The sequence below is a fragment of the Parambassis ranga genome, chromosome 15 (assembly GCF_900634625.1).
Source record: "Parambassis ranga chromosome 15, fParRan2.1, whole genome shotgun sequence".
In the NCBI taxonomy this organism is placed as follows: Eukaryota; Metazoa; Chordata; class Actinopteri; family Ambassidae; genus Parambassis; species Parambassis ranga.
The window spans coordinates 19,200,477-19,212,817 of NC_041035.1; the positions used below are offsets into that span (position 1 = coordinate 19,200,477).

Here is a 12,341-nt window from a genome sequence, read left to right on the forward strand (position 1 = left end):
ATTACATTACACACAACAGATGTCACCACCCAGAGTTAAAGTTTGGTGTATCTTCCATTCCAATAATAACTATATTGATAAGTATATTGACTAAATGTGGAAATCACAGCAGGACAATCACTCTTCTAGTTTATAAAGATGATACTTGTTTAGGTTTTGACCATTCAAAAAATGTGGAACTGGATAAAATTGGAACTCCAGTCAACTGACTAGCATGCACCTTTATTAGCACTCTGCCAGAGGCACCACTTTGATCATTAGAGCCTCTCACAGTTCATGACACAGTATAAAAAAGTATATAAAAAAAACAAGTCATCATGTGTTTCTGTCTTGTGCTCAAGAAATAAAAAAGATATCTGTATCAATTGTTGTGTTTTTAAGAACCGCGCCTCCTGCAGGGTTTTTCAGTGGCCTAAACAGTAACTCTTTACTCGCCATATGCAATGGATATGTTATCAAGTCAGCTTCCTCAGTGTGTGTGTGTGTGTTTTTCTGGCAGATATGAATATGTGGCAGATCGGTCACTCATGCCACTCAGCATGTGGAAGTGTTGTGTCATTTCCCAATACCATCTGCACAAGCGTACTACAGCCAGGAGCAGACACGAGTGTTTCTCAGAGGTTTATGACAGCCATATTTTACCAGGGGAGGTTGACTCAGGATACATTTTTTTATTTACAACCGTGTAGGGGAGCGGCATATTAACAGCGCTGCCAGGAGCCATTCATCACCACAGCCGTCTGTTTAATTGCTAAATGTGGAAAAGATTTGTGTAGAAGGTTGATGCGGTGGGAGAACATTTTTACTCCTTCTGTTGATAGAAAAATAGACAACAGAAAATAATGATTTTAATGTTTTAAAAATTCCTTTGTAGCCTCCAACATCGCATGACATTCCATGGTATTCTATTGCTGTTTGAATACATTGTGTTTCGCTCGTTTTGTTGCTGTTTACAGTGGTATTGATAATGCAGGACTCTTTTAGAAAGTACATTCTGGTTCCATTAATACTTCACTGCAGTGTCATGCTGGTAGTACAACAACGTCATCTATCACTTGATGCATCAAGTGCATCAAGTCTGCTTCCTCTGTTCATCTAGCTTTGATGGAACTTAGTTTTAATTTTCAGAAATGTGCCTGACTGTTTTAGTGTGTACGTGTGTAAACCTGTGATCATTGTAATCTAATATGTTGTTTATTCTGTTGTCCTGCATGCTTGCCAGTGGATTATAAAGGTGGGAATGGCTATATAATTTCACCCTGCTCCTCTGTAAATAGTCGATCGGTTCTTGCCAGTAATGCAATAGGTAACCAGTGTAAGAGTAAGAAGCCTCTTTCTGCTGCCAAAGCCTGCATACCCCAAATCCTGCCTTCTAAATTCAAGCCCAAGTTGCTGCCACCCAGTGGCAACAGCCAGGAAAGCAGGACTAAAGCTGTCAGGCACCCAAAGGCCCACAGCTGTGAGGACCTCTACACAGGGCCATGCGAAGCAGGCTGTGCTGGGACAGACGACAGGGATTGTGGGCCACATTCAGACTCCAGTTGTGGCAGTGAAAATGCTTCCCCTGCAATTAGGAGGAGCGCATCTGAGTTTTCCAGCTTGTACAGGACCATGCATCACATCCAGCGGCCCAGCTCAGCTGGCTGCAGCCCCCACGGCAGCGTCCGCAGCCTGGCCTGTCTTTTTGAGAAGGCAAAGGTCGAGGGGGGCGACAGGTCAGAGGGAGACGATGGGGGCGGCATTCCTCGGGATACGGTGTCGTCACGGGTCAACGAGTTTGAAATGATCATCCAGCGGTCCAGCTCGGCTCCCAGCCGCTCTTCCTCTCTGCCCACCCTGCACTCCAGCCACAGCCACAGCCCCAACCACAGCCCTGCCCACCTCTACTTGCCGTCTGCAGTGTCAGCGGAGTCCCTTTTGGTAGCCGACACCGCACAGACAGAAGTCAGCTCCCAAGTGGAGCCAGAGGGCAAAAGTTCTGGGGAGGAGGCCCTGTCTCCAGACAGTGGGACTGTGGACGAGGCTGCTTCCTCCTCAGAGGACGGACACAACGCCAGGACTGAATCTCCCTGTAACACAGAGGCCGAGGTCGAGCAGATCTTCAGTAAAAGTCCTCCAGACCTGATCCAACAAAGTGTCAGTGAAACAAAGAATCCATCTGCACTGCTTACAGCATCCCCTCCACAACACAACCATCTCCACCACCACCACCACCACCACCTCCTGCACCACTTAAACCACCAACTCCTTCTTAAACCCAGTAAATGCAAAGGTTCCTGCCCGGCCTCCTACACCCGCTTCACCACCATCCTCAGGCATGAGAGACAGCAGGCCACAACCCAACAGGAGAAGCCACCACCTGCAGAGAGGAAGACCACACTGCCTGGGAACCTCTTCCTCATGGGTCCTGCCCCTTTCAGGTTACGGAAGAACCTGCAGTCCCACCAAACTCGGAGGACACTGTTAGCCACCAAGGTTACAACACAGCAGAGGCCCAGCAGCCTGTCCCCTGAACTGAGACCTCTCATCCCTCAGCGCCTGTCCTCCTTGGAGGTTCTGGAGAGGCTGAGTAACGGAGAGGGAAACGACTCTGACCACCTGTGTAACGGGCAGGGCTTGGACGCCAACGGGAACCTACTGCAGCCGCTGGCAGCTCACCGCAGAGGTGGCTATCTCCATCCCTTCACCACTGTCACCCCTATGTGGTCACTCATTTATCTCGACTCTCTCTTCACCCTGTGTCCCTTCTTCTCCACAAAGCAATGCCTCCACCTTCCATCTGTAGTCTGTGTGGTGTGTTTACAAAGTGACAGGGAATCCTCCATCTCATTCTGAGTGTGCTGTTTGGTGCTCTTCCATTTTTACTGTCAATGAGTTTGGTCCCACAAACAGAGGTTCAGGAAGCTTTTGGTAACGTATACACTCCCTGGACATCAGATTTGAGTTGTATGCATGAGTGTGCTATGAGGCTGCACAAGCATTACAATCGTTTTTTATTACATCTCTTAATGATGTAATGTCAAGGCAATAACTTTGAATGCCTTGCTTTTATAATTAAAAGCCTGTCCTGCATAGAAACCACATTCATCTGTCCTCTCTAAGCAGGATATTGTGATATAAACACAGCATATGCATTCTCAAATTGATGTTGTACCGTGTGTGTTTTTGTTTTCATTCTGCTTTTTGGGAGTCATCCTGCCATCCTTCATTCCCAAGCCAGACAGGATGTTTCCTGCTTTGACTTTTTTTAATTAACAGACTAGAAGCGTTAGACACAAACCTAAAACATTAATGTTGGTATAAGGAGCTATTTAGGTCATAGAAATGGATTCTGGTCGGTTGATCAACATGTCAGTAGGTTTCATATTTCTTTTCCTACATTTGTTTTCTTTTTCATGAACACATGTGAGGTCATTCTGTGTTCATTCTTGTGTGCATGCTGGTTTACATTTGGCTTTCTTTAGACGTGTGCGTGCTGTTTTATTGGTGCAGAATTTTCAACCATGCATGTGTTGATTATGATTCTGTTCACTGGAAATAAGGAGTTAATTGCAATATCATCATCCTTCGTTTGAAAAGCTTTTTGTTTTTATTTCATTAGTTTGCCTGGAGGTTGTCAGCGGAGATGTTCCACAGAATAATCACCTCTCTGTTTCTGTTTCAGACTCCTCCCCAGCTCACGGAGAAAGTCAGGATGAAGTGTTGAGGAGGCGTCATGGAGACAAAGAGGTGAATTTTCTTTAAATTCAAGCCAAATGTTCATTAATTATCTCTTAACAATAGAGAGCATGCATTATACACAACAAAGACTGTGTGCCACATTAATAAAAGAGGAGAGGAGACCCATATCTGGAGGGTACAAACAGTTCCGTCTGGTTTCCTGGCAGAAAATCTTGGAGGAGCAGCGGCGGCTGAAGCGGGAACAGGAAGAGGCTGACACAGCGTCGAGGCGACACACGAGCGTTGTTCCGACACACCACCAGTTCATCACCAACGAGCGCTTCGGAGACCTGCTCAACATCACAGATAACGCAGAGAAGAGGAAATCAGGCATCGAGGTACAATGCAGAGCTGCGTTCTTATCCTTCTGTAAGCAGGAAGAAAGACGACAGATGCTTTGTCAGTTTGTGTGTGAGCCGGGCCGAGAGGTTCGGTGGGTGTTTGTCAGCAGGATCCCAGCAGACACAGATGGCCTTCTTCTCACAGGGTGACAGAAGCGGCAGAGTACACACACTAAGCTTTTTACCAGCTGTATATCATGTCACTGGTATTAGTTGCACCCCCTGTTGTGTTTACTGAGGTGTGCCTGCTCTCCTAGCAGCCCAGTTTTACTGTAAACTACGCACAGTAGCTTCTAACTGAGCATGCTCCAGAGGTCAAGTAACACAGTCAGTCACAAGCACATCATTCCTGTCATTGCTGGAATATTTATGTCCAGAGAGGCCACTGAAAGGGCAGCGCAGGCGGATATACAGCTCACAACAAGTTCCAGAAAATATTTTCTTGATAAAAATGACCAAGTTTAGAGAACGTTGTGCAGATAAATGAGTATTTAGTCACTGAAATTTCTTTTTTATTTATATCTACTCAGAGAACTCCAGCCATGGCTCGCTTTGACTTCAGAGCAGAGTCTCTAAAGTAAGTGAAAACAATGCATGTCCAGCATCTTCTGTTTAGACTAAAATGTTAACACAGCGGGGTAGAGTTTCGTACATATTGTATATTGTATATAAATATGTTTGTGTGTGGGGTTTATGACTTTTAATGCAGTGGTACTACAGGAGATCTAACACAGGAAATTCCAGTTAGAATAGTAGTAATGATGCTATGATAATGAATGTAAAATATTCTGTGAAAGCTACTAGAATGTAAAATAAAGCAGGAAACCCCACCCGAGCTAATTACTGTTGTTTAAAGCTACATATCTACAAAATATCATTTTTTTAGGGAGTTGCCATTTCAGAAGGGAGACATTGTGTACATCATACGACAAGTGGATCAAAACTGGTATGAGGGCGAACACCATGGAAGAGTCGGCATTTTCCCTCGAAGCTATGTGGAGGTAAACTGGTTCTTTCTTTGTGTTTTAAAGCATTTATAAGATGCTGAAAGTCACAACAGTCTACTTTGTGTATTTTGTTATTTGTGTTTTTGTGCAGCTCCTCCCTCCATCAGAGAAAGCACAGCCAAAGAAAAGTCCTCCAGTGCAGGTGCTGGAATATGGAGAGGCCGTCGCTCGCTTCAACTTCACTGGGGACACAGTGGTGGAAATGTCCTTCAGAAAGGTAAGGACGGAGCGAGACTCATCATCACAACCTGACGTTTGGTTTTATTTTTCACTAAGGTGAGCTCACCTGATCTCATGTGTGGGTCTGTGTGTGTGTGTGTGTGTGTGTGCAGGGAGAGAGGATCACGCTAATTCGCAGAGTTGATGAGAACTGGTATGAGGGCAAAATCTCAGGCACCAATCGCCAAGGCATCTTCCCCGTCACCTATGTAGAAGTGCACAGAAGACCCCGCATTAAGAACGGCGTGGAGTACCCCGACCCTCCTGTCAGCCAGTCACCACAGCGCAGCACCAATGCGTCTCCTCTGGTAAGGATTAATAATATGATCCGATGGTCAATAGTGTCTCTTAATGTAGTCCCTTCTTTGTTCATCTTGACACCCACCTTTTAATTTGTCCAGTTGAATTTGTTAATTTGCCATCTTTGATTTCCTTTACCTTTCTCTTGTCCCCTCTTCCTGACCCCGCCTCCATCATCACTCTCCTCCCACTGTGCCGTCGCACTAAAAAGCTGTATCGTAATCGTCTGACCACCTCCCCCCTGCCTCTTCCTCGCTCCCCCCGCCGCTCTGTGTCCCCCGAAGTCCACGCTATCTCCTCTGAGTGGATCTCCCTGACTGTGGGAGGTGGGAGTCCTCCTGCCGCCCCTACCCCTCCCCTGCCGCCTCTGCCCACCGTGTCCTACCGCTGCGGCGAGTACCTGCCCCCGCCTTTTTCTGCCAGCCCCGTGCCTCCCATCACCGGCAGCCCATACTGCGTCTCCCCCATGGCCTCCCCATCTGTATCCCCTCTGCCCCCGCCTTACCCGCCTCGTCCCAACTCAACCACGCCCTTCCTCACATTTACCCCGCCTCAGGGAGAGGACTTCCTGCTCTCCCCTCCATCCCCACATCTGTCTCGCAGCGTGAGCCCGTGCGGCGGGCCGGTGCTGGAGGGCTGGCTGAGGGGGGAGAAGGAGTTGACAGAGGGGGAAGGTGCAGAGGGGGACAGGGGCCGCGCAGCCCAGGGCAGCAGGCGAGATAGCCCTGCAGAGGTATCTTCTGCATGGTGTGTGGTGTTGCATCTCAGGCTCACTCTGGATCATGGGCTGTTTTGTTCCCTAAATGGATGTTGTGAAGTTTTAAATATGTTGAACTAACTTGTAAATTTGAGGGTGAATTTGGAAAAGAGATCTGCTGTTTTAAAGTTGTTTAAAGTGGTCACATTGCTTACAGCTTTAAGTCTGCATGTTGTTGTGTGAGCGCTTCTAACACACGTGTTTATATAGTCAGACTTCATAGACGTAAGAGGAGGAATTGTGCCTGCTTTTCAAGGATCGATCTGAGTCTTCCACTTAACTCTGTCTTCAGAGTTCTGCATATGGTTGCATGGTGTTGTTGTTGTTGTTGTTGTTTCATGCCGAGGTGTGATAACTTGGATGCCAGCAGAGGTTGGAAGTGCATTTAGAACAGTGACATATTTATTAGTGAGTATTTATAGGGTTCACATGTTGGCTTCTGTTTCAAAAGCTGCTGCGAGCTTGAAATTTCCACCTAGGTAGAAAAGCAACCCGAGTGCCTCAGAAGTTTGATCATATTTATAGCAGGTCGATGTGTTTTACAGTCACCAGGAAAAAACAAATGACTGTCCCGTGTCTGTGTTGCAGATTTTGAAGAATGAGGCCGACCATCATGGACGTAGCTCCAGAAGCCCTGTGATGCTGTTCGACATCCAGGACAACAACAACGTTAACTCATTTGCGGTAAGGAAGTAGAAAACTTGTAAAGATTTAAAAATCCTCACTCAAACCACCTTTAACTTCCATTGCTACATTATCTGACTATTTTTGGGAAAATGAAAATTTGCTTTCTTGCTTTGATAATGATGGTCGACATCACTCGTGATGGATTCTGTGATACATGGTGTCTTGATAGGGGGCAGTGATGTCCTGCAGCATCACATTTTATTTCAATACAAATTAACAGAAGAAGAGAAGAAGTTTCTAGATATAGAATTTCAGGTCTAGACCATGTAACACATGCACTCTAGCCCAGAAACCTTCAGTGTGTCAGGTCATACTGTGTAAATGCAGTCGAGTCCTCCTCCTCCTCCTCCTCCTCCTCCTCTCAGAGTTCACAGTTAAAGCTAGCAGGCTAACAGTTGCTAAGGGGACAGATGTGAATGTAAATATTAATTTTCTCATTCCACTCTCAGCAAGAAAGTGAGTAACCTAAAATGTTGATTCTTCCTTTAAGCTGTGCCTGTCCCTTTAATACTGCATGCTCATACTGACTACTGTCCTGTAAGACTGAACTAATATTTCATGTTTCCTGTCTTCATGCTTCCATTCTCTCCTCCCGGGTTGCTCCACCAACACCCCCTCTACTTTTTTCACCTGGCTTTTTAACGGATCACTTCCTTTTCTGCATTGCTACTTACCGGACCCGCCTTCCTGTTTCACCCCCTCCTCTCCCTCTTTAACTCCTCCCCAACCACCAACCCCTGCCTCAACTTCACACCTGGCCTCCTCCCTTCTGGGATTCTCACTGGGGTCTGCTGTCTGTCTTTCTCTGACGACTTCGTCCACTACTACTGCTACTAGGAGGCAGTGTGTAATGAGATCTTGAATATAGCTGAGACCTCGGTGAGGTACTGCAGCACCCTGTCCCACCACCATAATGACTCTGTCCATAGACTGCACCCCCACCCCAGTAAACAATCTCTCATCATTTCCCAGCAACCCCAGTCCCACAGCAGCAGTCCGGAGCCGAGCCGTCTCAGCTGTGGAATGTGAGTTTCAGTTTCACACATTTTACATGTATTCAACGGCCCCGCTCTTTAATTTGTCTCCTGGTGTCGCGTCTCCTCCTCCTCCTTCTTGCTGCAGTTTCCAGGCTCTGTACAGTTATGTGCCGCAGAACGACGACGAGCTGGAGCTGCAGGAGGGAGATCTCGTCAGCGTCATGGAGAAGTGCGATGACGGCTGGTTCGTTGGTATGTGCTGCTGGCCTCGGCATAGATTCCTCAGAGATGCCGTCACACTCGCACTGTGTCACATTAATCCATATAGGGTTTCTGTAAAATGACAGCAAAGGAATGCACACGTGCAGCATGCATGCTCAGGGCTCCCTGAGGGGGACAGAGTCGTCTTCACTGTGTCACATCCTTCCATATAGGGTTTCTAAAGACTGACAGCTCAGGATTGACTGCTGTGTTACATGCACAGGCCTTATTTTTATTGGAAAACCGTTAGACGATCATTTGACTGATCCGTCTTTGTCTTTTATCTGCAGGTACATCGAAGAGGACGAAACAGTTTGGGACTTTCCCTGGGAATTACGTGAAGGAGGTGAAACTGTAAACATATCTAATCCGGCTGTTAACACATGGTTGCCTGTCAAGCTTGGGAAGTCATTACTACCGCGCATGGCTGTTGGGTAGAATAGTCATTCAGCCAGGCGAATATATATTTTGTCTGGGAAAGTGATGAGTTCGGCCTGAGGTATGTCAAAACTGCAGGAGGCGAAGACAGGGACGGCTCACTGTCCAAACCTCAGCACGGTGTGTAACTTTGTCACATTTTCACACACTTGTTGACAGAATACATCCGTCACCACACGTGGAATTTTCTCTGTGTTTTAAAAAAAGCAACAACACTTCACTTTGTTTAATAGTATGCAAGTGTTTACGTAGCACCTCAGTCTAGAGGCCGACAGCTGAGCAGTGTTTTGGATCAAAGGGTGGATCTTGTTACCTGAACTGGACTTTGGAGGGGTTAGAATGTCTTTTTTTTATGTGATCGGGGGTTGGAGTTGTTTTCACAAGCTACCTTTTAGGATCAGAGGCTTATAGGAGGCGGTGTGGGATTTAGGGAGATCTATGTGCAGAGATAGAGTATTCAAAAGTAGTTTTTAATTGATGTGAGTCCTCCTTCTGGGAGCCTTTGTTTCTACAGCAGCCCAGAAAGGACAAACTAGTATGACAGTATGACAAAAAACAGAGCAGGTATTTGACTCATTTTGTTTCCAAAAAAAAAAAAAAGACCAGTCAACCAACTCTAAGTTCTCCTTCCTGCTTTGAAGTTGAGCGTGTTGCATTCTGCAAACTGACCACTAGATGCCACTAAATCCCCCACACCGCTCCTTTAATTATTTCCTCTGGAGTTTAAACCGTTTATGTCAGAATCCTCCTTCAGAAAGTGTTTTGTTTTCTTGAATCATCATGGTCGTGCTTTACATACCGGTTCAGTATTGCCTTCATGTTCTATCCAAAGGTCACGATACAGAAGTTATTCCCGCAGTCGTGTATAGGACTAGAAACACTCTGTGTTGGTGTGAGCTGTTCTCCTCAGAAACCACAGCGAACACAGGACACGTGAACGGTGAAAGTAGAAGGAAGTGAAGCAGAATGTCCTATATTTTCAGAGAGTGTCCCTTTTTTTATATGTGCTTTATGGAAACAAACGTTCTCTGAGTGGCTGGTGCCTTTAAGGTAGCGGGTGGAAAACGCCTGGCTTCAGCTCAACAGACAGGCGTGGTAGCACTTAACTTCCTGTTTGGTCATGTGGGAAGATTCCAGATAATAGCAGATTAATCAGCAATGACTGAGAGCTATTCAGTGTTTTTTTTTTTAAGAGGAACCTGGTGTCTTAGAGCTGTAAAAAAAAGCAGATTGAGATTTTAACCACGCCCTTACTGACATGATTGTATATGTACATGTAAATGTATAGAGGCCTTCCAGACATGGCTACATATTTTCATATGTAATGACTACATCATATAAGGTCAGCATGCACTGACAAATCAAACTGGAGCATGAAACACTTTGATGTCTGCACCTTTAGCTTAAAGAAAGGCAGAAGAACTGATGACAGGGTTAGCGCTGCTCTTTAATGATGAGAGATTACTTTGCTATCAGAGCATCAGAGCCGTCTTCCTGCGAGAACAGAGCTCCCACATCCCCGTCAGATCCTCCAGCAGACACCACGTCAGGATAGTGACTGTTTTTGTTCTCTTTTTTCCATCAAATTCCTTTTTGTCATCAGTGTCTGCACTTGTCAAATAAACCTTAGTGCTTGTTATGACCTGCAAATGGGTGTAGTTTTTATAGGAAGATAGTATTTTATTACTTAGAATATCCAAAAGGAGGATGTATCGAGGCATCAATAGATGATTCACAATCAGTTCAGACAATGAAATCTACAGTAGAAGTGTGTGTGTTGATCTGCAGACATCGTTGGCAGCTGTACGTGCCGAGCACTCGTATAGATCATTTAACCAAATCCAGTACAGATCACTGTTTCATCCTGCATCAGGAGGTGTGTGTGGGGGAAAAAAACACGTAATATATCACACAGTGTTGTGGGTTTGCCTGTATAGCACTGATATAAAGTTCATGTTTTTTGTTTCACCACAAAAGCATGTTTATTTTTTGCCCTCCACTGCTGGCGAAACGTTGTTGTTGTTGTTGTTGTTGTTTCAGCTCCTCATGAATGTGCTGATTGAAAAATCAGAGGTTTGGTCCATCAATCATTCAGATTCTGTGATTTCTTTTGTGCTCCGTTAAACATCACCGGATGTATGAATGTATGAATATATGGATGTGGTGCAGGCAGTGTATACAAAATATGTAAACAAAAAAAAAACAACACAGATGTATGAATTCTGAGAAGTATGGCACATGAAGGATGTAAATATGTAAAATAAGAAATAGACTGTGAGTGACGGGCTCTCTGTCACTTGCAGCAGTTTATTTGCCAGAAGGTGTTTTTTTTTTTGTTTTTTTTTCCTGGTAAAGCACAGAGTGGAGCGTCACTGAGCACAGAACGTCTGACGAACACTACGCTGCCATTTGTGAGGATCATAATGCCTTATGTTAGAAAATCGTGCCTCATGTTCATGTATCCATATTTAATGTAACCATGGTTTTCCCCTTTATTATTAGTCTCCATAAAATGGGAGAGCATGTGCTGAGACCTAAAAATTAAAAGTGTGACACAATGCTTCAACATAATAAGTAATAATCATACCAATGGACTAGTTTGATAAGACGCACAACCTGCAACAGGTTTGGTTTGTTTGCTTCAATTTGCAGTGCTGTTACATTGACAATATTAAATAAAATGAAGATACTATACACTACTGTGACTTCGGTATTATGCAATATTTAATAAATCATTTAAATCATGTGGCGTGTCAGCTGTGTGTGTGTGTTGATCATGTGATCTGGGAGCTGCAGTTTGTTATTGAACACTATTATTATTTAGACTTCGATTATATAGATTGATGCTGCTGGGGGACATTAAGGGATCCATAAATAATCATGGCTGCTGACAGATGTTTTCTAGCAGTCATGTCAGGAACACTTTAAAACAAACACTTTCTCCTCTGGCACACCTTAAATAGATCTTATCAAGACCAGGTAAGCATAAGTCCCACAAGAGAGGACGTGTCTGGGTACCTCAGGCTGTCTCTCTCTCTTTTTCTCTCTCTCTCTCTTCACTTTTTGCAGAGATCCTCTGGCAGGAATTCAGCCTTTGGGAGCGGCACATTCCACATCCTGGGATTTAGCTCTACCATAAATGGTAAGCGTGCACATATCGCGGTGACGTCACCGCAGGCCGACATCCCTACAGCAAACAGCGGAGCTCATCTGAGAGGCCAAAAAATAAAATGCGAAGAGGGATCACTCCGCGCTTCTTTCACTGAATGAAAAACTTCATCACATACTCGCAGTCATAAGAGCTGGATTCAAACCCCAAAAACTCAAAACAATGCTGTTTACTCCAGTTTGGTTATTTTTGTTGTTTAAAAAAAAAAAATATATATATATATATATATATATATATATATATATATATATATATATTTATATATATATATATATATATATATATATATTTTCTATATATATATATATATATATATATATATATATAGAAATTTCACAGGGCGATTCTCTATTGTTTTTTTATGTATTGTCAGTTTGTCAACAGCTGTGTTTAAAAATATTAAAGGATATAAATGTAAAAAGGGTTAAAATAATAAAAAAATATTGATCAGTCTACCTAAATGTA

The 12,341-nt window shown here is 44.4% G+C and overlaps 1 protein-coding gene across 9 annotated transcripts in view; it reads left to right on the forward strand.

Moving 5' to 3' along the window:
* sorbs1 (sorbin and SH3 domain containing 1) overlaps window positions 1-10,951 on the forward strand; it is a 33,446-nt gene extending 22,495 nt beyond the window's left edge. For 5 of the 9 annotated variants that reach the window (XM_028423636.1, XM_028423635.1, XM_028423638.1 and 2 more), the window contains 11 exons: window positions 3,665-3,729; window positions 3,888-4,058; window positions 4,592-4,638; window positions 4,948-5,062; window positions 5,160-5,285; window positions 5,401-5,595; window positions 5,799-6,320; window positions 6,933-7,028; window positions 7,869-8,056; window positions 8,154-8,260; window positions 8,560-10,951. In XM_028423636.1, the coding sequence (XP_028279437.1) occupies window positions 3,665-3,729; window positions 3,888-4,058; window positions 4,592-4,638; window positions 4,948-5,062; window positions 5,160-5,285; window positions 5,401-5,595; window positions 5,799-6,320; window positions 6,933-7,028; window positions 7,869-8,056; window positions 8,154-8,260; window positions 8,560-8,627 (1,700 nt within the window). In that variant the 3' untranslated portion in view covers window positions 8,628-10,951. The remainder of the gene's footprint in view (window positions 1-3,664; window positions 3,730-3,887; window positions 4,059-4,591; window positions 4,639-4,947; window positions 5,063-5,159; window positions 5,286-5,400; window positions 5,596-5,798; window positions 6,321-6,932; window positions 7,029-7,868; window positions 8,057-8,153; window positions 8,261-8,559) is intronic. The other 4 variants (XM_028423640.1, XM_028423641.1, XM_028423643.1 and 1 more) reach the window with 4 other exon arrangements.
* The last annotated feature ends 1,390 nt before the right edge of the window (window positions 10,952-12,341 follow it).